This window comes from Phyllostomus discolor, chromosome 3, assembly GCF_004126475.2.
Source record: "Phyllostomus discolor isolate MPI-MPIP mPhyDis1 chromosome 3, mPhyDis1.pri.v3, whole genome shotgun sequence".
In the NCBI taxonomy this organism is placed as follows: domain Eukaryota; kingdom Metazoa; phylum Chordata; class Mammalia; order Chiroptera; family Phyllostomidae; genus Phyllostomus; species Phyllostomus discolor.
This window is the reverse complement of record NC_040905.2, coordinates 119245649-119264398: the sequence shown is the minus strand read 5'-3', so window position 1 is coordinate 119264398 and position 18750 is coordinate 119245649. Positions and strand designations below refer to the sequence as shown.

The 18750-nt window shown below is 49.6% G+C and overlaps 1 protein-coding gene across 1 annotated transcript; it reads right to left on the bottom strand.

Moving 5' to 3' along the window:
• Positions 1-766: 766 nt before the first annotated feature.
• On the bottom strand, positions 767-7170 carry ARMC5 (armadillo repeat containing 5). Its single transcript, XM_028509959.2, has 6 exons — positions 6668-7170; positions 5184-5291; positions 4297-5083; positions 2731-3236; positions 1962-2094; positions 767-1859 (listed from the first exon to the last, which is right to left on the bottom strand). The coding sequence occupies exons 1-6, from the start codon at positions 7125-7127 to the stop codon at positions 1040-1042; spliced, it is 2814 nt and encodes a 937-aa protein (XP_028365760.1). The 5' UTR covers positions 7128-7170; the 3' UTR covers positions 767-1039.
• Positions 7171-18750: the final 11580 nt, after the last annotated feature.

Below are 18750 nucleotides of genomic sequence, written 5' to 3'. Positions count from 1 at the left end.
CAGTGATGGCCAGGGCACCCTCCCCTCCATCCAAATCAATCAGAAGGGGCTCAGGCATTAACATTGTAAAATATCCTTTAAAAAGCTGTCTGGGTAGTTCCAACACACAGCCCGATAAAGGGAGACCTGGACAAATGCTCACTGAGGCAGAGGCAGCAATGTCAGCCTTAGCGCCAGGCTCAGTCCAGGCATTCTCCTCAAAGTTAGGCTGCCACCTGAGTGATCAGCGATCTGGGAGCTGGGTGTGGAGGCCCTGCCTTGGAGACCAAAGCAACATGAGCTCTCCACTCACCTCAGTGCCAGCCCAGGGCTCTGACTCTCTGGGCATGACCAAGACAGGGCTTCAGAGACTCCATGAACACAGTAGGTCTTCCTTCAGTCAAAGAGCAGGAGGGCACTTGGACCCAGAGGCCCAAGATGGGTGATGGACACTCAGAAAACAGTAAGGCCAAGTCCTTGGCCATACACTGCCAAACCAACAGCATTCCCTCAGCACTGTCCTCTCAGCCCTGACCAAGGTCTGCATCCAGTTGAGTGGCTGTCTGAGCTATGAAGACGCATGAATAGGAAGTAGGCTTCCCTAGGGGCCAAAAACCACATCTTAGGGAGAAGCCTGGGAACTCTTTTATTCCAGGGCTGCATTTTACTTACTAAACTCTTACATGCCAAGGGTGGCCTATATCGAGCAAGATACAGAGACCTAGACAAGGCCCTATTTTATGGGTGAAGAGATGCCCACAGAAAAGAAAGCAGAGACACCACACAATAGGGCTTTCCAACTCCAAAGTTTTAATCCCAATTTCAGAAGGCTGGGCGAAGCCAGGGGCTTGGGGCCCTTGGCTCTTCTCCATATCATGGGTCCCATGCCTGGACCTTGGCCTTGGCTTTTCACTTCTGAGTCTTCAGCCTATCACCTTGGGGTCTAGTTTCAACCCCTCATCAGTCCTCTGTGGTGACTTCTGCTTAGCCTCCTCCTCGTGCCATTCTGAGGGAGGCTGCCTTCATAGCCGATAACTCTTGGGTCTCCTCCAAGGGGATATCAACAGTCTAGGCTGGGACCCTTGCTCCCCACTTCAACTCCCATCACCACAGCCAGTAAAGCCTCAGTCAGGGGACCTGCTTCCTCACCTGCTGCCTCCACAAGCCCCACTAAGGCCAGGGCCCGCTTCCGAGGGCACTGCCCTGGCCTCAGTGTCCAGCGGGCACAGTGGACAGCCAGCCGGGGTCGGCCCAGGCGAAATACCTCACTCACTGACTCTGGGCCACCTTGGGGTCCTAGGTGGATATGCCCCACAGCCTCTTCTAGCTCCTCCTCCAGCCCAGGCAGCAGGAAACGGCCTGCAGCCTCCAGTGCCTCCTCAGCCTCTGAGCCCAGCAGGGGCTGGCCTGGCAGGGGAATGGGCTGCAAGGCTGCTCCACAGCCCCGGCAGCCATGTAAGTGATGCAGAATAGGCCAGGCTGCACTGGGCGACAGGCCTCGAAGGGGCACTAGGTCCATCTGGGCTTCGGCAAAGCTGCCAGCTAGCAGGGCCCGGAAGAAAGGGGAGGCAGTAGATGAGGCAGCCCGCTGGGCAGGGAGCCGTAGGCCTGAGTCCAGCAGGAAGTGGAGATCAGGGGCTGGGATGGGGGCTGGGCCCAACAGAGGTTCATAGAGGCAAGGGGAGGGCGGGTCTAGGTCCAAGGGGATTGTAGGTGGGAGGGCTGGGCTCGTAGTGGGAGACATCAGGCTTTGGAGGCAGGAAAGGGAGTCTGCGGCAAAGAAGAGGAAGAGTGGGTGTGGAGCTGGCCGAGTTAGTGCCGAGAGGAGGAGACGAAGGCCGCCCTGGTCCAGAAGTAGTCTGCGCCACAGAGAGGGCTTCCTTTGAGGAGAAAGAGAATCCTTCAGAAGGTAGAAAAGGATGGGCCCGGGAAATAGCAACCTTGCTCCCCTGGTCCCTGCAAGGTACCCACATCTCCCTTACCGACAGATGAAGGGCAGGGTCAATGCACAGGCCACACGGTCCTCAGGACTCCCAGAGAGCAGTAGGTGAGTGAGGGCACCCACTCCAAAGGGCGATTCGGCCTGCACGGTCAGGTTCTGCAGCAGCATCTCACCTGCAGGGATGGGCAGGGTGGGTCAGGTTGGGAGCTAGTGTCCAAGATTGGGGTGGGATGGACAAGGCAGGCCTCTGGGCCCCTGAAAGGAAGATGGGTAAAACCTCAGGGCAAGAAATAAGGACATGGGAAAGGAGGATGCAGGCTCTGGAGAGATGGGATCCAGTGCTAGGAACTGGAAGTCAAGGGCAGGAACAGGAAGTGGGATGTTCAGGGAGTAAGTCAGGGCCCTCAAGGACTGAAACATGACACAGGAGAGGGCAGTCCCTGGTAGTGTTGTAAACGGTGGTGGGACCTGGAAGGACATGGGGTCTAAGCCTGGGCTCACAAGTTGGCAACAATGCAGAACCAAGTGTAGACTGGGGAAGGAAATGCCGACAGGCACACTTCTAAGTTACTGGGGCCAAGCCTGGTTTGGGGGTATCTGGGTCCCAAGGCTTGGGCAAAGTATGGAGCAGAGCTTTGTAGGCTGAGACAGTGGAGCAGGATGGAGCCGGATGGACCCTTCCTCATTCCTGGTGGCTTGGGTTGTTTGGACTGAGACGGCACTGAGAGTGGGAGGAGTGGAGAAGCGAGGTTCTGAGCTCATTGAAGGCGAAAGTGGAAGATAAGGCAGAGAGGTGCAGGGACACACACCCAGCTCCCGGTGCTGGCTGCGCAGGGTGAGGGGCCTGGAACGCAGAGTGGGCCAGTCCTCTGGGGCGACACCAAGCACCAGCCAGGCACGCAGCAGCGCAGCTCCATAGCTGCGCACAAAGGCCTCGAGGCAGGCGGGGTTGCAGGTGAGGCGTGCCAGGATACGCAGTGCACGCGGGCTCGGTGGGCCTGGCGCACCCGTCACGTAGGCCAGTAGACCACAGAGAGCCGGGCCTGTCACCAGCGCCCCACTTGGGTCTGGAGCCTGGGAGAACCGTGAAAGCAGCAGCAGCGCTGGCCCCTCACGGCCCCAAGGTTCCTCAGCGGCGGCAGGACTGCGCCCTGGCGTGCGCAGGGCACGAGGTGTCCGCATGAAGGCCGAGCCCCGGGCAGGGCTGGCTGGTTCAGCCGGCTCAGGTGGTGGAGGCAGCGGACAGCGCTCTGGAGACCAGTCAGGAGAGATGTCTCCGGGGCCGGCAGCGTAGCCCTCAGATATCAGCCAAGACCTGCAGAGGGGAGAAAAAGGAGATGGAACTCAGAGCCAAGGCAAGGGGGGAGGGCCAAAAGAAGGTGACAGAAGCCTGGGAGAGGGGGAGAAGTGGCTAGAGCAGGAGAAAGGGGAGAAAGAGAGGAGGGGGGGAAACCCCAAGTCATTCAGCAACACTGATGCTTGTTATGTGCCAAGCTCCATTTTAGATGCTGGGGAGTAGCAGCAATAAACAAAACTTCCTGTCTTTTTATAGAGCTGATATTCTAGTAAGTAGAAACAAACAACAAAATAAACACAGAAATCATAAGGTATGTTAGTGTGGAGTTAGTGAAGGTGCACATATGGAGAACATGAAAAGGAATAGAAAAAAGCCGGAAGAGGGAAAAGCTGACATTTAAAACCAGTAGTGATGGTACCCTCCCTGAGAAGGTAAGATCTAGTCAAGGCACATGGGAGGAAGAGTGCTCTAGGCAGAGAGAACAGCAACCAAAGAGGCCCTGAGATGGTACTTACCTGTCATGTCGAAAACCTAGCTAGAAGGCCACTGTGCAAGAGTGTAGTGGGCACCAGGGAGAACAGTAGGAGATGAAATCAGAGGGTTCACAAGACAGCTGACATTTATTGAGCAGCGTTTAGTGCCAGGTAGGACACAAAGTTCCCTCATTTAATCTTTATAAGAACTCTGTGGGGTAGGTATGTATTATTATCCTCAATTTTACATACAAGGAATGGGAAGCTCGGAGAAGTTAACCTTCCCATGATACCTCAGCTTATAAGTGGAGGTACCAAAATTAGAACTTTGACTCCAGAGTATGCTATTACAACCAGTGAAAATACTACCTTCCTGTGCACCTGTCTGGACCCCAAAGTTCAGAGGTGCTGGGGTGGTGCCAAGGTCAAAGGTGGACCCAGGAAAGAGAAGGTGTATTTAATCGGGACTGGAAAGTGGTCACATCAGGGAAAAACAAGAAATCAGGAGGCAGAGTCAATGAAAGTTCTACTGAGACAGAATGGGGGTAAGAGTAAGGAAGACAGCAGACACAGACCCCCATCCCAAAGCTCAGGTGGGGACTCACCTGAGGCTTCGGAAGCTTCCAGCCTCTACCCGCTCAGGGGTCTGCTCCTCAGGAAAGTCCCAGGAAGCAGCTTCTTTTCCCTCTTCTTCCTCATCACCAGCCTCACCACACAACTGCCCAGCCAAGAGAGGTACAAGTCCCAGAGCCTGTAGTCGGCTCAAGGCCCCTGTATCATAGAGGAAGCCCACAAGGGCAGCCACAACACGAGGGTGCCAGGCACTGGCACGAGGATCCCGCAACAGGCCCATCAGCAACTCCAAACCACCAGCATCCCGCAGCCGGGCCCGGTTGATGGCCTCCCGGCAAAGTAGGCACACAGCCCGCACCAGGGGCTGCTGGGAGGCTGGGCCAGCCCCACTGGCACCCCGGCGCCGCTGGAGCTCACCCAGTAGCACCTCCACACCACCAGCATTGCCCAGTGCAGGCCGTACCAGGCCCTGGGCACACAGATTGGCAAGAGTCAGGATAGCTGCCTCACGTACCACCCTTTTGGGGTGGGAGGCCAGGCTAACCAGTGGGCCTAGCCCCCCACCCAGACTTAGCTGCTCAGCACAGGCCCGGGAGCAGCCTCGACTCAGTTCCAGAAGGGCACGGACTAGGGCCAAGGTCAGCGCAGGGTCTGGGGCAGCAGCCAGAAGCTCGGCCAGTGGGCGCACTGCTCCCTGCTGTGCCAGGGCTAGGCGGTGCTGGGGTGAGTCCGCCAGGTTGCGGAGGGCACGGACCACACTCTGTAGGCACTGTGAGTCCTGGCAGGCCGTCAGGCTCTCAACGAGTAGGGGAACAGCACCTGCAGATGGAAGGTATGGACACAGAATGAGCAAAGACAGACCCCCAAGCCCCTCTCCCACCCCAAGCCCTAGCTAACTCTATAATCGTAGCCTTCTCACCAGCAGAATGGATGTCCCCGCAGCTCTCAGGTTCCATGGCTAAGTTTCCCAGAGCACGGGCTGTTCGGTTCTGGATGCTATCTGTCTTCACACACTGAAGAATAGTCACTGCAAGAGAGTTTGGCCCCTTAAGGGTTTTGCCCATTCTTGTCTCTCTCATTAATCACCTCAAGAATGTGGCCTCAGAGGGTCAGGGAAGTCCTCCAGAAGAAACTAATACTTATTGGGTCTGGAAGGTTAAATAGGTAGGTATTTAGTAGAAGGATGATGGATGGGGCTGTTACAGGGCATTTCAGGTGTGGAAGCAGCCTTTGCAAAGGTCCAGAGTGAGACCATTCAATGTCTTCTATGATCTCATGAAAAGCCTCGAATGCCAGGCCAAGGAATCAGGGCTTGAATGTGAGGGCACTGGGAGCCACATGGGTCTTTAAGAATAGGAGTGATGTGATGGAATCTGGCAACCGGGAGGTAGAATGGATTTTAGGGGAAAAGAATAAGGCAGGGAAAGCACCAAGGAGCTTGTTGCAATAGTCCAGGTGAGAAAGGAGAGTGGCTTGAACCAAGTCAGCTACCAGCACAGCCCAGAACATGGACACTGGTCTCTGGGCACATGATGGAAGAGGGATAGATATAGATTGAACCCGGAGATATTTAAAAGGCAAAACAGTGACTGAATGCCTAATAACAAAAACTTTAATTTATTGAGGACTAATTAATGTGCCAGGCCTGTTGTCAAACATATTTTGGTCCAGATGAATTTTATGCAAATTTAAAGTATACTGATATTTCATTTTATCCAAAAATTTTAAGATTTTATCAAAACTGGCATAATTTCATACAGGCTTAAACTGCATAAACTGTGTTCAAAACGTTGCCACTAGGAGGCGCCAACTTTGCTGGGAAACAGAAAAACTTGCTGTCTTTTGTTAAGATTTGCTCTTAACTGTACTAGTTCTTAGTAACTTGAGGTACCCAGTCTATGCTTAGAATACTTGCGTTCTATATCTGTATTTTATTTCCCCCCAACTCCAGCATTGCTAAGTAGTTATTATCCCATTTTACTTAGCATCGGAGGTGTCTACCTGACTGCAGAGTCACTCCATCTTCTAAGCTCTAGCTCATCAAATGACAGCCGTGCATAGGGCTGTGAATTTAGGAGCCATTGTTTGCTATGAACCTCATAAACGGAGGCTCAAAATCATCTAAAAGTCACCATATAACCCCTTTGGCCTCGCCAGCCCAGAGGTGAGGGTGGCGCCCGACAACCAATAGCCAGGCAATGACTGTAATTATTGATCTGGGAGGGCTCCACTATAAACAGAGCTGTAACGTAACGAAGCTTGAAAGCTTGAGAGGTGTGTGTGCCACATTGTCACAAAACATGTTCTTCCAGTATACAACACAAAGAACTTAAGACAGCCCAGACACTGACAACAACCGGGCGCGCACGGAATCCTTCTAGGAAACGAGGGCGGAGCACTTACCCAAAGGGAGAATGCCTCCGAGTCTGCGCACTTCAGTCCGGCACGCCCCTTCTGTACAGCAGTTGGCTAGGATGCTGAGCGCCAAGTCCAGGGTCTTGCGCAGGCGCGCAGGCAGCGAGGGAGTCGATGAGGACGCAACGGAGGGGGCGGGGCCACCAGAAGCCTCGGATTCCACTGACGAAGGGGCGGAGCCGGAGCCAGTCTGGGGCGGAGCGGGACCCACGGCGGACGCTTGCCGTAGCAGCGCGAGAAGGGGGAGGAGCCCACCGCGTGCCCGGAAGCGCTCGATTCCCCCAGCTGCCTTGACGTAGCGCGTGCGAAGGGCTAAGAGCGCACGGCCCAAGGGTGTCTCGTTGGTAGCTGTGTCCTTTAGCCCACCTAGACCCTCCCCGGCCGCCGCTGTGAGCTGCGAGAGGCAGAATGAGAGCGAGTCCGCAGGGGTTGGCCTCGCAGCCGCCATCTTGGCTCAGGCCTAAGGCTCCGCCCCCCTTTTCGCCGCCGATCTCAGGCAGCGGAACTGGAAGAGAGGGACGTAGCCAGGAACCTCCTCTCTGACGCTTTCTAAATAGCGCCACCGCAGTTATTAAGCAAGTCGGAAGTTGTAGTTCTCGATGGCGGTACTGACTCTTGCACAGTCGCAGAAAACACTTCAAGGGTAGTGGTTATTTAATCCTTGCGCGAGCCCAGGAGGCGAGTGCCGTGCATGCTGGGATATGTAGTCCACGCAAAGCTTAACACACCTGGTTTAGGTGCGGTGGGAAACCCTCTCCCAGGGTTCCGGGAGTGGGTTGGTGTAATTTGGTGATCCTAGATTTGCGGCCATGGAATCTCAGTATCGTGCAGCACCAGGTGACGTCGCTAGTCAGCCGCCAGGTTACCCTCGTCAGCTACCACCTTTTCCTTCAGGTTCGTTTTGCTGCCCCCAGCGAAGAGGGACCCCAAGTCCGCGCTAAGGTGTTAAGAATCGCGAGCTAGGCTGAACTTGTCAAATTCCTTGACAGAGGCCGCAGATGGGGAGCTCTTGAACTATCAGGTGAATGAGACGGTTAAACCTACTGAAACCATTCGCCGAGAAACTTCCTGGTGCGATGATAGCTTTGGGTGCAGCTCTCATCTGATCAGGCACCAGTGTTCACACTGTGAGTGTGGCGAGAACTTCAAACGCTGAGTGTTTATGGCACCAGTGCACCCACAATGGAGAATGGCCTTTTCAGGTGTCTTCAGTGCGACCGTCGCTTTAGTGAGCACACCTAGTGTGCTAAGCACAAGGACATCCACTTGGGTGAAAACTCTATGTCTCTCCAGGGTGTGGCAAGACCTGCTACAGGTCAAAGTTCCTTAAACACCAAAGCTCACACACAGGCGGGGTGAGAAACCTGTAAGTGCCCCAACTACAGCAAGTGTTTTGTAGACAGTTCAAATTTGCTGTAGCACCAGTACACTCACATGGATCCCCTCAGCTCAGTAGATAGGTCTTCCACACTAGCAGTGGGTGTGGTGACAGCATCAGCCCCAACTCCCACCTGCTCTTGCACCAGACGGCCTACAGCAGCTAGAACCCCTATGTCTGCCTTCAGTGTGGCAAGGCCTTTGCCGGCAGCTCCACCTGGGCCAGCACCAATAGACACACCAAGATAGCAGCCCCTGCCAATATATCCTGGCTTCAGTTTCATCCCAGACTTCAGCTCTGACTTCAGTCCAGTCCCCAAGGAGACCGAGGTGACCAGCAACTTTATGCAAACTTCTTTTCTGCTCCAATAGGGCTGTTGATTTATGGGCTGAATCAGGGAACCCCAGGTTGGAGGAATCAGAACAGCAGAGCTGTGATCACTGCCTTCAAAGAACCTTCCCAGAAACAGGCTTAGGCCTGTTCTGTGAGACCCCAGAGACAGAGCATCAGCTAGAGGGAGAGTGGATGGCAGGAGCTGTACAGCACTGGCCCGGCTGCTTCCAGATGTAGAACGCCTTTGGCAGCTGCTGACCAGATCCTTTCACAGGCCTAGGGAATGACTGAGCTAATCACACCAAGAGGAACAACTACCTCATCCCAGAGGAATGGGGCCAGAGGTCAGGCATGTTGTGTGAGGAATGCAGTGGGAAGGGGGTGGTGTGAGTCCTGTTCTCCAGATGGTACCATACAGGAGGCTGTGTTCTGGCAGGAGGACCTGAGAATTTCAACTTGGGATCATTATCTGAGTTCTGGGGTGTATGACCCCTTTGAGTGTCTTTACAGGGTGAAGCTAGGGCTGATAGGGGCCCAGGGCCAAACCAAAGGACCAGAAGACCTATCTACTGAGCTAAGGGGATGCTTGTGGCATTTCTAGGTAGGGTCAAAGGCCCAAGGATTGTCGTATGCCCCTTTCCCTTCTTCAGTTCCTTTCCTCCCTGGTTCCCCAGAATCTTTCTCTGTTCTCCTAGTAGAGGAAAACATGGTGAAGATTCACTTGTACCCAGACATTGGGGACTGAACACAGCCCTTTCACCTACACAATGGGGAGGGCTGCCCAAACAAGCATTTCTATTGGTAAAAATTAGAGTATATAGGAGCCAGATGGAGGTCCTCTCAAAGCACTACATAATCTCTGCTCAGAGCAGAGTCCACACTGTGAGACCCTTCTCTTTTCATAGCTTCCTGTGTTCCTGGGAGAATACAGATTATAGCCTTTTTGAGGTTGAGTGAGGCCTAATACCCACCCCTGTGGGACTCTTTCCATTATTAGCCCCATGCATCTGGCACCCTGTCCCCAGATTTTGCCTTCTTTTGTCAGACTTGCTGTGTCTAGAACTGTGCCCGCAGAGAACAGGGGCTGAAGGGAAGTAATATGAAATAACCCTCTCTCAGCATCTAGCACAGAACGTCCAGGTTTGTCTCTTCCTAGCTGTGTGACCTTGGACAGGTCTACCTCTTCTGAGCTTTAGTTTCTTCATCTGTAAAACAGGGGTGATGATGGCTCCCTCACAAAGTTGGTGAGGATTCCATGGAATCACCTACATGAAACACTGGGTCAATGGAGTGACTCTTTTAACCTCAGTTCACCTTTCTTCTCCAAGTCTGGAGCCCTTTTACTTGTGGTGTCAGTCAACAAGCATCATGCCAACTCACATGCTAGCTCCTCCCTAAGGTTACAGAAATGAACAAGACAGCACCAGGTCCTGTACTTGGTGGGAGTTAGTAACATTGTGCCTGCTGGGCTGGCCCTGCTTCTGCCTAGTTCAGTGAGATTGATTCCAATACAATCTAGTTGTGTTTCTGATCTCAGTCCTGGAACCCAGGTCCCCACTCTGAGCCCAGTGGGCCCCACACAGGCTCCTGCTGTGGAGTGGGTGTGGCCCTGGTCTGGCAGCTGGAGTCCTGTTCCCTTGTACACTCAACTGTGGTGTGGCAAGTGCTTTGGGAAGGGTACTAGGGATGCTGGAACAGCGCTCCCACCCCAAGCCAAACTCTCTCCCTCCCTTCCCTAAACACACTCCAGGAGCACAGAGACTCATTCACAGCATCCCACGTGGGGCAGGCACAGAGAGCCTTGAAGAAGTTCTGATCAGTGTCTGGGTGATCTCAGCTTCTCCTTCCTGGGATTTGTGTACACTTCTTAAGGGTGTGGCAGAAGAGAGGGAGCACATTCTAGGAAGGGCTGAGGAGCATGAACCAGCTCAGGACAGACACGCCCAATGCCTAACCCAAGGGCTATTAACTTCAGGGTGTTGGAGTGGGTGAACACTTGGACAGGGGCAGAGACTAGGGGAACTTTTGGGAGCAGGTTGTTGGTGGCGGTGGGTGGCTGGCCAGATCTAAGACCTGCTAAAGGGAGACTTGGGGATTCCCTGATCCCAGCTACCATTAAGGGTGGGAGGGAGGAGAAGAAGGGACAAGAAATCCAGAAACATGACAACCCCCTCTGGCATAATAATAATTCCCCTTTCCACCTTATCTTCTGGCTGATTTTGATCCCAGTGGTGTGAAGATCACTGGGAATGTTTGAGGTAGGTCCTGGCTCAGGGGCTGGAACTCAGGGTTCAAGAGTCTCTTGATTACTGGGAAATGCCTAGAGAGCTTCTCTTCCCCCATACCCTGCTTCCTACCACTGCTTCCCCACACACAATGTTCTAGGTCGTGGTCATTCTGCCTCTCACCTCCCTTAACCCCAGGCCCACATCAGCCCTTGGGCAGCAGCTGCTTAGGGTTGAAAGGGAGAAAGGAGGAGACAGAGGCTCCATCTGGGGCCATGACCAAACCACTTGGGGATAAAGAAATTTCATTAATCATGTAGGAGTAACCTCCCCACCCCCACCCTCCACTCTGACATGGAGACTCATTGTTTCTCCCGAAGGTCAGCTGGAAGAAACTAGGATTGAAATTCCAGCATCCTAAACTCAGGGCACCTGTCACCAGAGAATCCCAGATGACTGCTCTCCTGGACTCCAGGGGTCCCACCCACACAACTCACCTACCTCTGTACACCAGTGTCAGCTCTCTGGGCTAACTCTAGACTCTCTGCAATAGGTGCTAAGGATTCTCTAAGTGATAAAAAGAGGGAGTAACATCCTACTTGCCATGTGTGACTTCTCCCAGGCTTACCAGCCTCCCCTGTCCAGAATCCAACTGAGCTCCAGGGGGTGAAATAAAAGGGGATCTCTGTAAATTCAAAATAGATGTCTCTAAGACCCTGCAACCAAGCTCATGCTCTCAACTCCAAGGAAAGGCCTCACTCAAAACCCAGGACCTCTCAATCTACTTGGTAATTAGAACAAACAAATAAACAAAAAACCTTTGTATTATGAAAAAGGAATAGTGAATCTGGTTTCTAAGCCAATGACTTAGTAAAAATAACATTTAGAAGAAAGAATGCTGTTAGAATTATTCAAACTAAAGGGACAAGCAAGAAGAAAAAGAGAAAAGAAAAAAAAACTTCAAAGGAGATCTCTTGTCTGTTCCCCTCCCTATTCCCTTCCTCTCTGATCCCTTCCTGAATAATCAGGTCTGAAAGCCTTTAGGGGCAGACAGAGCCAAATAGGCATGTGCTGGCAGTGGGATGAGACACAGTGGGCCAGAATAGTTTCTATGTCAGAGCTCTGGTGGGGGGAGAGGGCATCATGGGAAGGAAGAAGATGGCAGGGGAGACAGGAGACTCATTACACTAGGTATTGATCAAATTATTATATATATTAAGGATGTGAGTGAGGTTTCTGGGTGTCAGAAAAGGGAGGCACAAATAGGAAGAGGGAGAAAACTCTGGTGGCTTTAATGGTGCTGGGATAGAATTGGAGGTACCGAAGTGGATTTATGCTTTTCAATAAATGTATAAATAGATATAGAAATAAATATTTATGTGAATATGTATGTGTATGTGCATACCTGCATGTATGTGTCCATTTATTCCCTAGCTCTGAAGGGCCATAAGGCAGTGCCATTCCAATAAGAAAAAGTTTAAAATTAATCACTGTCAAGAAAAAGCTGAAGTACTGCCCTAGAATAATGGAGACTAAGAAGACATAACAACTGAATGAAATGTGTGGTTCTGCAGTCCTTTTGCTGTAAAGGACATTTCTTATTCATTGGAAAAACAATAGTGTTACGAAACAAGTAGTGTTACAGAACACCAAATAGTGTTACAGAACAGTCCCGGGGTCGGGGGTTGGGGTGAATGATATACTATTACTGAATGGACCCACCCTTGTGCTCCAGGGTCCCCACTACCCTGTACTAGGTTCGCCTTGCTCACTGCCAGGGAAAGATATCTCTCAGTGCCAGAGTTTGGTGAAAAGGAAAGGGATATTTTATTTAAAAACTTATACAGACTTAGAGTAATGACTTAATGTCTTCATTAAAAATACTAAAGTCCTTTAGAATACCCACAAATACACAGTCCTTCCTTCTCCCCTCTGCTCAGTCCGGGTTACCGTATTTCAGGAAAAGAAGCAGAAATCTGTGGTTCAGGCAGCCCCTTGGTTTCAGCATCATCAGCTATGTCACTGCCACGATCTCTAGTTAATCCAAAACCATGTGGCACCTTCTCATGGCCCACCAGTAAGAGTCCTTTCACCCCTTTTCTTCCAGGCAAGGTCTCTCCTACTTCCTAAGCCACGTGGCAAAAAGGGCGCACCCTAAAGCTGCACAGTCCCAACTTTTGCCAAAGCCACATGGCCCCAAAAAGCTCCCGCATGGCTGCTGTGCCTGGGTTTAAATCGCAGCACCAATCTTCCTCTGCAACCCTGTTTCCAACTCCTCTCACAATCAGTTACACTGCCAGCATCCCTGTATTCTTCCAGCTTACGGGCTGCCATAGTAAGTCCAGGCAGGCATGGCCCCATAATATGGAGTCGATCATCTGCAAGTTTTTACACAGGTGCTGTACCCAGTGGGAGTTGCCTCCCAGTTACATCAAGGGTTGAAGTCACTTCCATCCTGCTGGCCCAAAGCATGACCACAGCTGTTTAACATATCTGTGCAACCAGTTAAAGGTTATAGCTATGTTAAATGACCATTCTAGAGGTTATTTGCAAAACTGTTGCTATTCAAAACAACTCTCAATGGCCCTGGTCCATGCGTCCCATCCCCCAGCTCAGACTTATGGGGGTGAGGACATCATATATATTTTTTCCCCTAATATTTCCCCCAATATATATATATTTCCCCTAATATTTCCTGGACACCCTGAGTTTTGGACTCCCCATTTGGCCCCCCCCCCAACCTTGGCTGCACCCTGTTACAATATTCAGGGGAAATTTCTTTATAATGGATTTGCAACTTTTCTGTTAAGTTTTTTGTTTCAAAAATAATTTCAGAAAAATAAATCTAAATAGTCAAAGAGTGTGGTAGTGTGGGAATGTTTAGTGTAAGGGGAGTTAGACCTTCATCAAAAATATATGCCACTGTATTAAAGGGTGGCAATGCAACTGATATCCTTTCTCTGACTGGTGTGGTTCAGTGGGCTGGGCACCCTCGGGTCACTGGTTCAGTTCTGGTCAGGGCACATGCCTGTATTGCGGACTCAGGACCTGTGAGAGACAATGTCTCTCTCCCTCTCTTTCTCCCTCCCTCCCTCCCTCTCTCCAGAAATAAACAAATAAAATCTTTAAAAAAAGAAAGAAAACTGATGTCCTTAGTGATGGCTCAGAATCATTAAAAAAATGGTTATCCTAAGTAACTATTTATTTATTCATAATTATTTATTATTGAATACTTGCCAAGTGCTAGTTTCTATGCTCGGTTCTTGGGAATGCAGCCATGAACAAGACAGATGTGGTCTCAGCTCTCAAGGCTTTTTTAGTCTAAGGGATAAGTTACAGCCCACCCTCAAGGAGTTCACGATGCACATGATTCCAGCCTTTGGGAACACAGAGGTGGGAGCAGTTTCAGAAGACACATGCAGGCTTTCCAAGGGGGTGGTCCCAGAAAGGCCTGAGGTCTTTTCATTTGTTTGTTTTCCTTTTTTCCCCCCATTTAAGAAGATAAGAAAGTCAGTATTCCAAATAATTTAGTGCAAATGGGTTTAGATCTGAGAGGGGCAAACTCTTGCTGTAAGCAATACTTAGCTCCTCAAGGGCTGCCAGAAGCCCACATTTGCTTCCTTTTATGGAGATAGGATTGTTTTGCATCCCTCTTTCCACCCACCTCATCTAGGTTTACAAGGGAACATTTGGAAATAGGAGGCCCATAGCTAGTGTAATATTCAATAGTTGTGAGAGTCTAAAGGATTTACCCAGGTTCGAGCTGAGGGCTGGATTTTGGAAACTTGAGAACCCACTCTTCTATACATAGTTATTGCTGCTATCGGGGCAGAATGAGGGGTCAGAGTTAGGGTCTTGGTCACCTCTGAAAGATGAAGATGGGGGACAAGGCACTGGGGCAGGTATTAAGAGAAAGACTAGGAGGTACATGGGAAAGCCTAGCTTCACTGAATGGTCCACAAGACTTTGAAAAATTCAATCTAGCCCAACTCCAGAGAGCTAGCCTCCTTGCCAAATTCAGCCACTGAGGCCTCAACATAGAAAGAAAAATATGGTTTGACAGCGTATATGAAATGAATGGATAATTTTCTATTTTTATTTGTTATTACTCACTGCAACATTGCCATAGGAAACTTCCATGTCTCTTTCTTCTTACTGGTCATCAGAAACAGCCAACAGCAGTAAGAAACTAGTCCCTGTCTCATTTCCCCCAAGAGGCTTAAAACAACAAGCAAGACTGTGGCCAGTGTGGCTCAGATGATTGAGCATACTTCCGCAAAGCAAAAAGTCTCTGGTTTGATTCCTGGTCAGGGCACATTGCCTGGGTTGCAGGTTCAGTCTCTGGTGGGCAAAAGGCAACTGATCAATGTTTCCCTCTCACATCAGTGTTTCTCTCCCTCTCTTTCTCCATCTCTGATGCGGACACCGGCCTGCAGTGTCTGAGGCGTCATGGATGAGACATGAGACATTCACATGGACTACCGAGTCCTGTGCAGAGGAAAAGGGACAGCCCGGCAACCCTCTCAAGGGGAGGGTGCCTCGGAGTGGCCTGGCCACTCTCTCAAAGGATAGCACCCCAATCCTCCCTTCACAGGGTTTTTATTGGCTTTTAATTTTCCCAGGAATACAGGTAAAGTTCATTAATCATTGTCAGGCAGTAAGGATCAAACAATAGATAACATACAAAGAACTCTGAGGGCCTATCTGAGTCAGGGTCTGTTAGCTAATGGGCCACAAAACTCTGGGAAGCAAACTCATTTCCTGCCTGGACCTTTATCATTTAATTAACAGCATTCTTGGTGAGGCAGGTTTCACAGGAGTTTATGTATTTTTTTTCAGGCCTGATCACCTGGGGAACCCACCCTTTCCAGCACAGGGGTGCACCACCCTTTGTCATTGTTTTAGGATTAAGTCAGGCAGGGGAAATAAGGCAGCCAAGAGGTTAATAGACTTCTCGAAGGCAGAATGAGGACTCAGGTTTTGTCAAAGCTGAGGGGTGAGGGTTCGTCACCCCGTTTCTCCATGGCCCCCAAGTCCTTCCCTGGGGCCTCCATGTGATCATGCCTGTCTGAGATTGTTCCCCCCTTGGGGAATCTTACCCTTCATTGGCTAATGGATCAAACATTGGGGGCCAGTTATGGAAAAAGGAGCAGAAGCAGCACTCCTGCCAGGGAGACAAGCTTTGTCTCCTTAGTGGCTTATGGTCCGAAGGTCATTCATTCAGCCTTAGCCATGGGGCGGTTACAGCTCCTGAAACCAGGCAGGGCAGTTCCCAACACATCCCTTCCCCTCTCTCTAAAAATAAATACATAAAATATGTTAAAAATAAAATAAAACAAGCATGCACTACCTCAGAGTTTCTGTGGATCAGGAATTTGGGCTCAGCTTAGCTGAGTTCTTCTGGTTGCAATCAAGGTATTGCCAGTACTGCAGTCATATCAAGGCTGGAGTGGGGAAGGATCCACTCCTAAGGTCACTGTTATAGCTGTTGGTAGGCTTCAGGTCATCCCTGGCTGTTGAACACAGGCATCAATTCTTTGACACTTGGGTCAATCCTTAGGGCATCTTAGAACATGGCAGCTGGCTTCCACAGGCCAAGTAACCAAGAGAGTGACAGAGGACTCCCAAGTAGAAGCTGAAATCTTTTTGTAATGTTATCTTGGCAGTAGCGTCCTATCATTTCTGCCACATTCTATTTACTAAAAGGGAGCCAGTAATCTAGTGCACACTCAAGAGGAGGGGATTGCACAAAAGCCTGACTACTGGGAGGTAGGAATCACTGGGGGTGTCCTGGAGGTTGCTTCCCAGACTCCCAGCAAACTTTCATTGACCACACACACACTTTGTGAACAGCTCTGTCTGTCACATGTAACCTTCCCTAGTTTCCACCCTACTTCCAGGGTGGGGCAACCAAAGGTGGTAGTAACATTTTTCTGAAATAAAAGTCCTGAATGAATTGTGAGGAAAGGCTTGGCAAGGGTAAGGAGGTGGGGATGTGGAAGAAGTCAAAGAGAGGCAGGGCAGAGCACAGAGAGCAGTGTCCCGAGGCTTCATCCTCACACCTACTGGCCACCTGTACCAGCAGTCGCTCATATTTTTCAAGAAGTTGGGTACAAGTAAGTAGTTTCTCACAAATAAGGAGATGTGACAATGTTTGCAACCTGGAAATTGTGAGCTTCATTAGCTCACATATATATATGGTTGGCCAAAAAGTCCATTACATTTTTTCTGTATTGATGGCTCTTAGTACCACTTAGTTGTCTTTGACTTAATTTGATACAATTTTGTTAGACTGTATTGTGACAGCTGTCACATTAGTGTGCATTTAAAAAAACTTATGAAGCCCTGGCTGGTATGGTTCAGTGGATTGAGAACTGGCCTGTGAGCCAAGTAGAGGGGTTGCTGGCTCAATTCCCGGTCAGGGCACATGCCTGGGTTGCAGGCCAGGTCTCCGGTTGGGGGCTTGTGAGAGGCAACTGATTGATGTATCTTCTCATACATTGATGTTTCGCTCCCTCTCTTTGTCCCTTCCTTCCCCTCTCTCTAAAAGTAAATAATTAAAATCTTTTAAAAAAATCTTATCAAAATTGCTGAATTTTTGTGCAGCCATTTTAATATTGAAGGTGAAGAAGATATGCACCTTTTTTGGTGTATTATGCTCTATTATTTTAAGAAAGGTGAAAACGCAACTGAAACGCAGAAAAAAAAAAGATTTGTGCAGCCTATGGAGAAGGCGCTGTGACTGATCGAATGTGTCAAAAGTGGTTTATGAATTTCCTTGGTACTATTGACATTTTGGCCAAATAATTCTTTGCTGTGGGGCTGTCTTACGCACTGGAAGATGTTTAGCAGCACCCCTGGCCTCTACCTACTAGAAGACAATAGCAGGAGATAGCTGATATGCTCAAAATATCCAAATCAATAAAGTTATTGGTGAAAATGAAAACATCTTTTATTTTATGGAAAAAGTAATGGACTTTATGAAGCCAACCCAATATTTTAAAAGTAAAAATATCACTATATTTATTTTGCTGCAGGTAACTTTTCTATCACTTCAACATTTCCTCTTCAAAATTAAAAGAACAACAACAACAAAAAAGTCTTGTATCTTAGAATTAGATCACTTGGCCTTTTCTGTTCATATCCTCTCCCATTTCAAAAGGCTTGCATCTCTTAATGGCCAGCATCATCTTGGACCTGAGTTAGGCACAACACATTCACATCTCAGCACAATATTTGTAAAGTCAGAAACGCTTTAGATACCAAGAAGTTTCCCGCAGATTTTTTTTCATGCTAACTTCTTTATGCCACTCTTTACCCCTCCCCCAATCACTTCTCCCTGGGCCTCGGTTTCTTTATCTGTAAAATGAGCATATAGGATAAGATGGTCTTCAAGGTCCCTTCCAGAGCTACCCCTCAATGAGTATGTGATTTTACTACACATAGGGTGCATACTTGTGAGCATGTGTACATACCTGCGTTAAAATTTGCCTTTCCCATGGCTGTGAACTTCCCACTAAGCTGGGAATTCCTTGGTTCTCCTGCCATTCCTGCCACACTCCTTAGCTGTATGCTGGATCCCCCTCCTGGAGGACAAAGAGGCAAAGGAGTGGCATAAAGCACCACCTTCCAGCAAGCCTAACATCCTTTCTTTTCAGGAAGGGGGAAATTGTGTAGGTATTGATGAGGAACAGAGTTATTGTCAATATTTCAAAAAGCCAAAGGAAATTCGTACTTTTCCTTGCACACACCCAGTAAGTGTGGTTTGGCCTGAGGTAAACATTGTCACCCCATTAACTTGATGTAACTGCTGCCCAAAGCAAAGAAACTTAGTTAGTCAGGCCACCCCTTCAACTGGCTAAGGATTCTGCTCCCTGGGGAAGCAGATGTCGCAGAATCACAGGATTTGAGAGCTGGAAGGAACCTCAGAGTCTTGGGAAGTTTCACCCATTGATGACTGTTGTTACTACAGACACAATATTGGTTATCTATTGCTACATAACTAATTACTCCCAAATTTAGCAGCTTAAAACAACAAATATTTATTATCTCACAGTTTCTGAGTCAGAAGTCCAGGAGCAGCTTAGCTGGTGATGTTGGCTCAGGGTCTCTCATGAGAATGTAGTCAAGTTATC

Excerpts from the sequence above, each read along its gene's own strand:
- ARMC5 (XM_028509959.2), bottom strand. The coding sequence starts at position 7,127 with ATGGCGGCTGCGAGGCCAACCCCTGCGGACTCGCTCTCATTCTGCCTC. Across the intron at positions 5,084-5,183 it reads CGGGGACATCCATTCTGCTG|GTGCTGTTCCCCTACTCGTT; the intron begins GTGAGAAGGCTA and ends TTCCATCTGCAG. Across the intron at positions 1,860-1,961 it reads ACCCTGCCCTTCATCTGTCG|GAAGCCCTCTCTGTGGCGCA; the intron begins GTAAGGGAGATG and ends TTCTCCTCAAAG.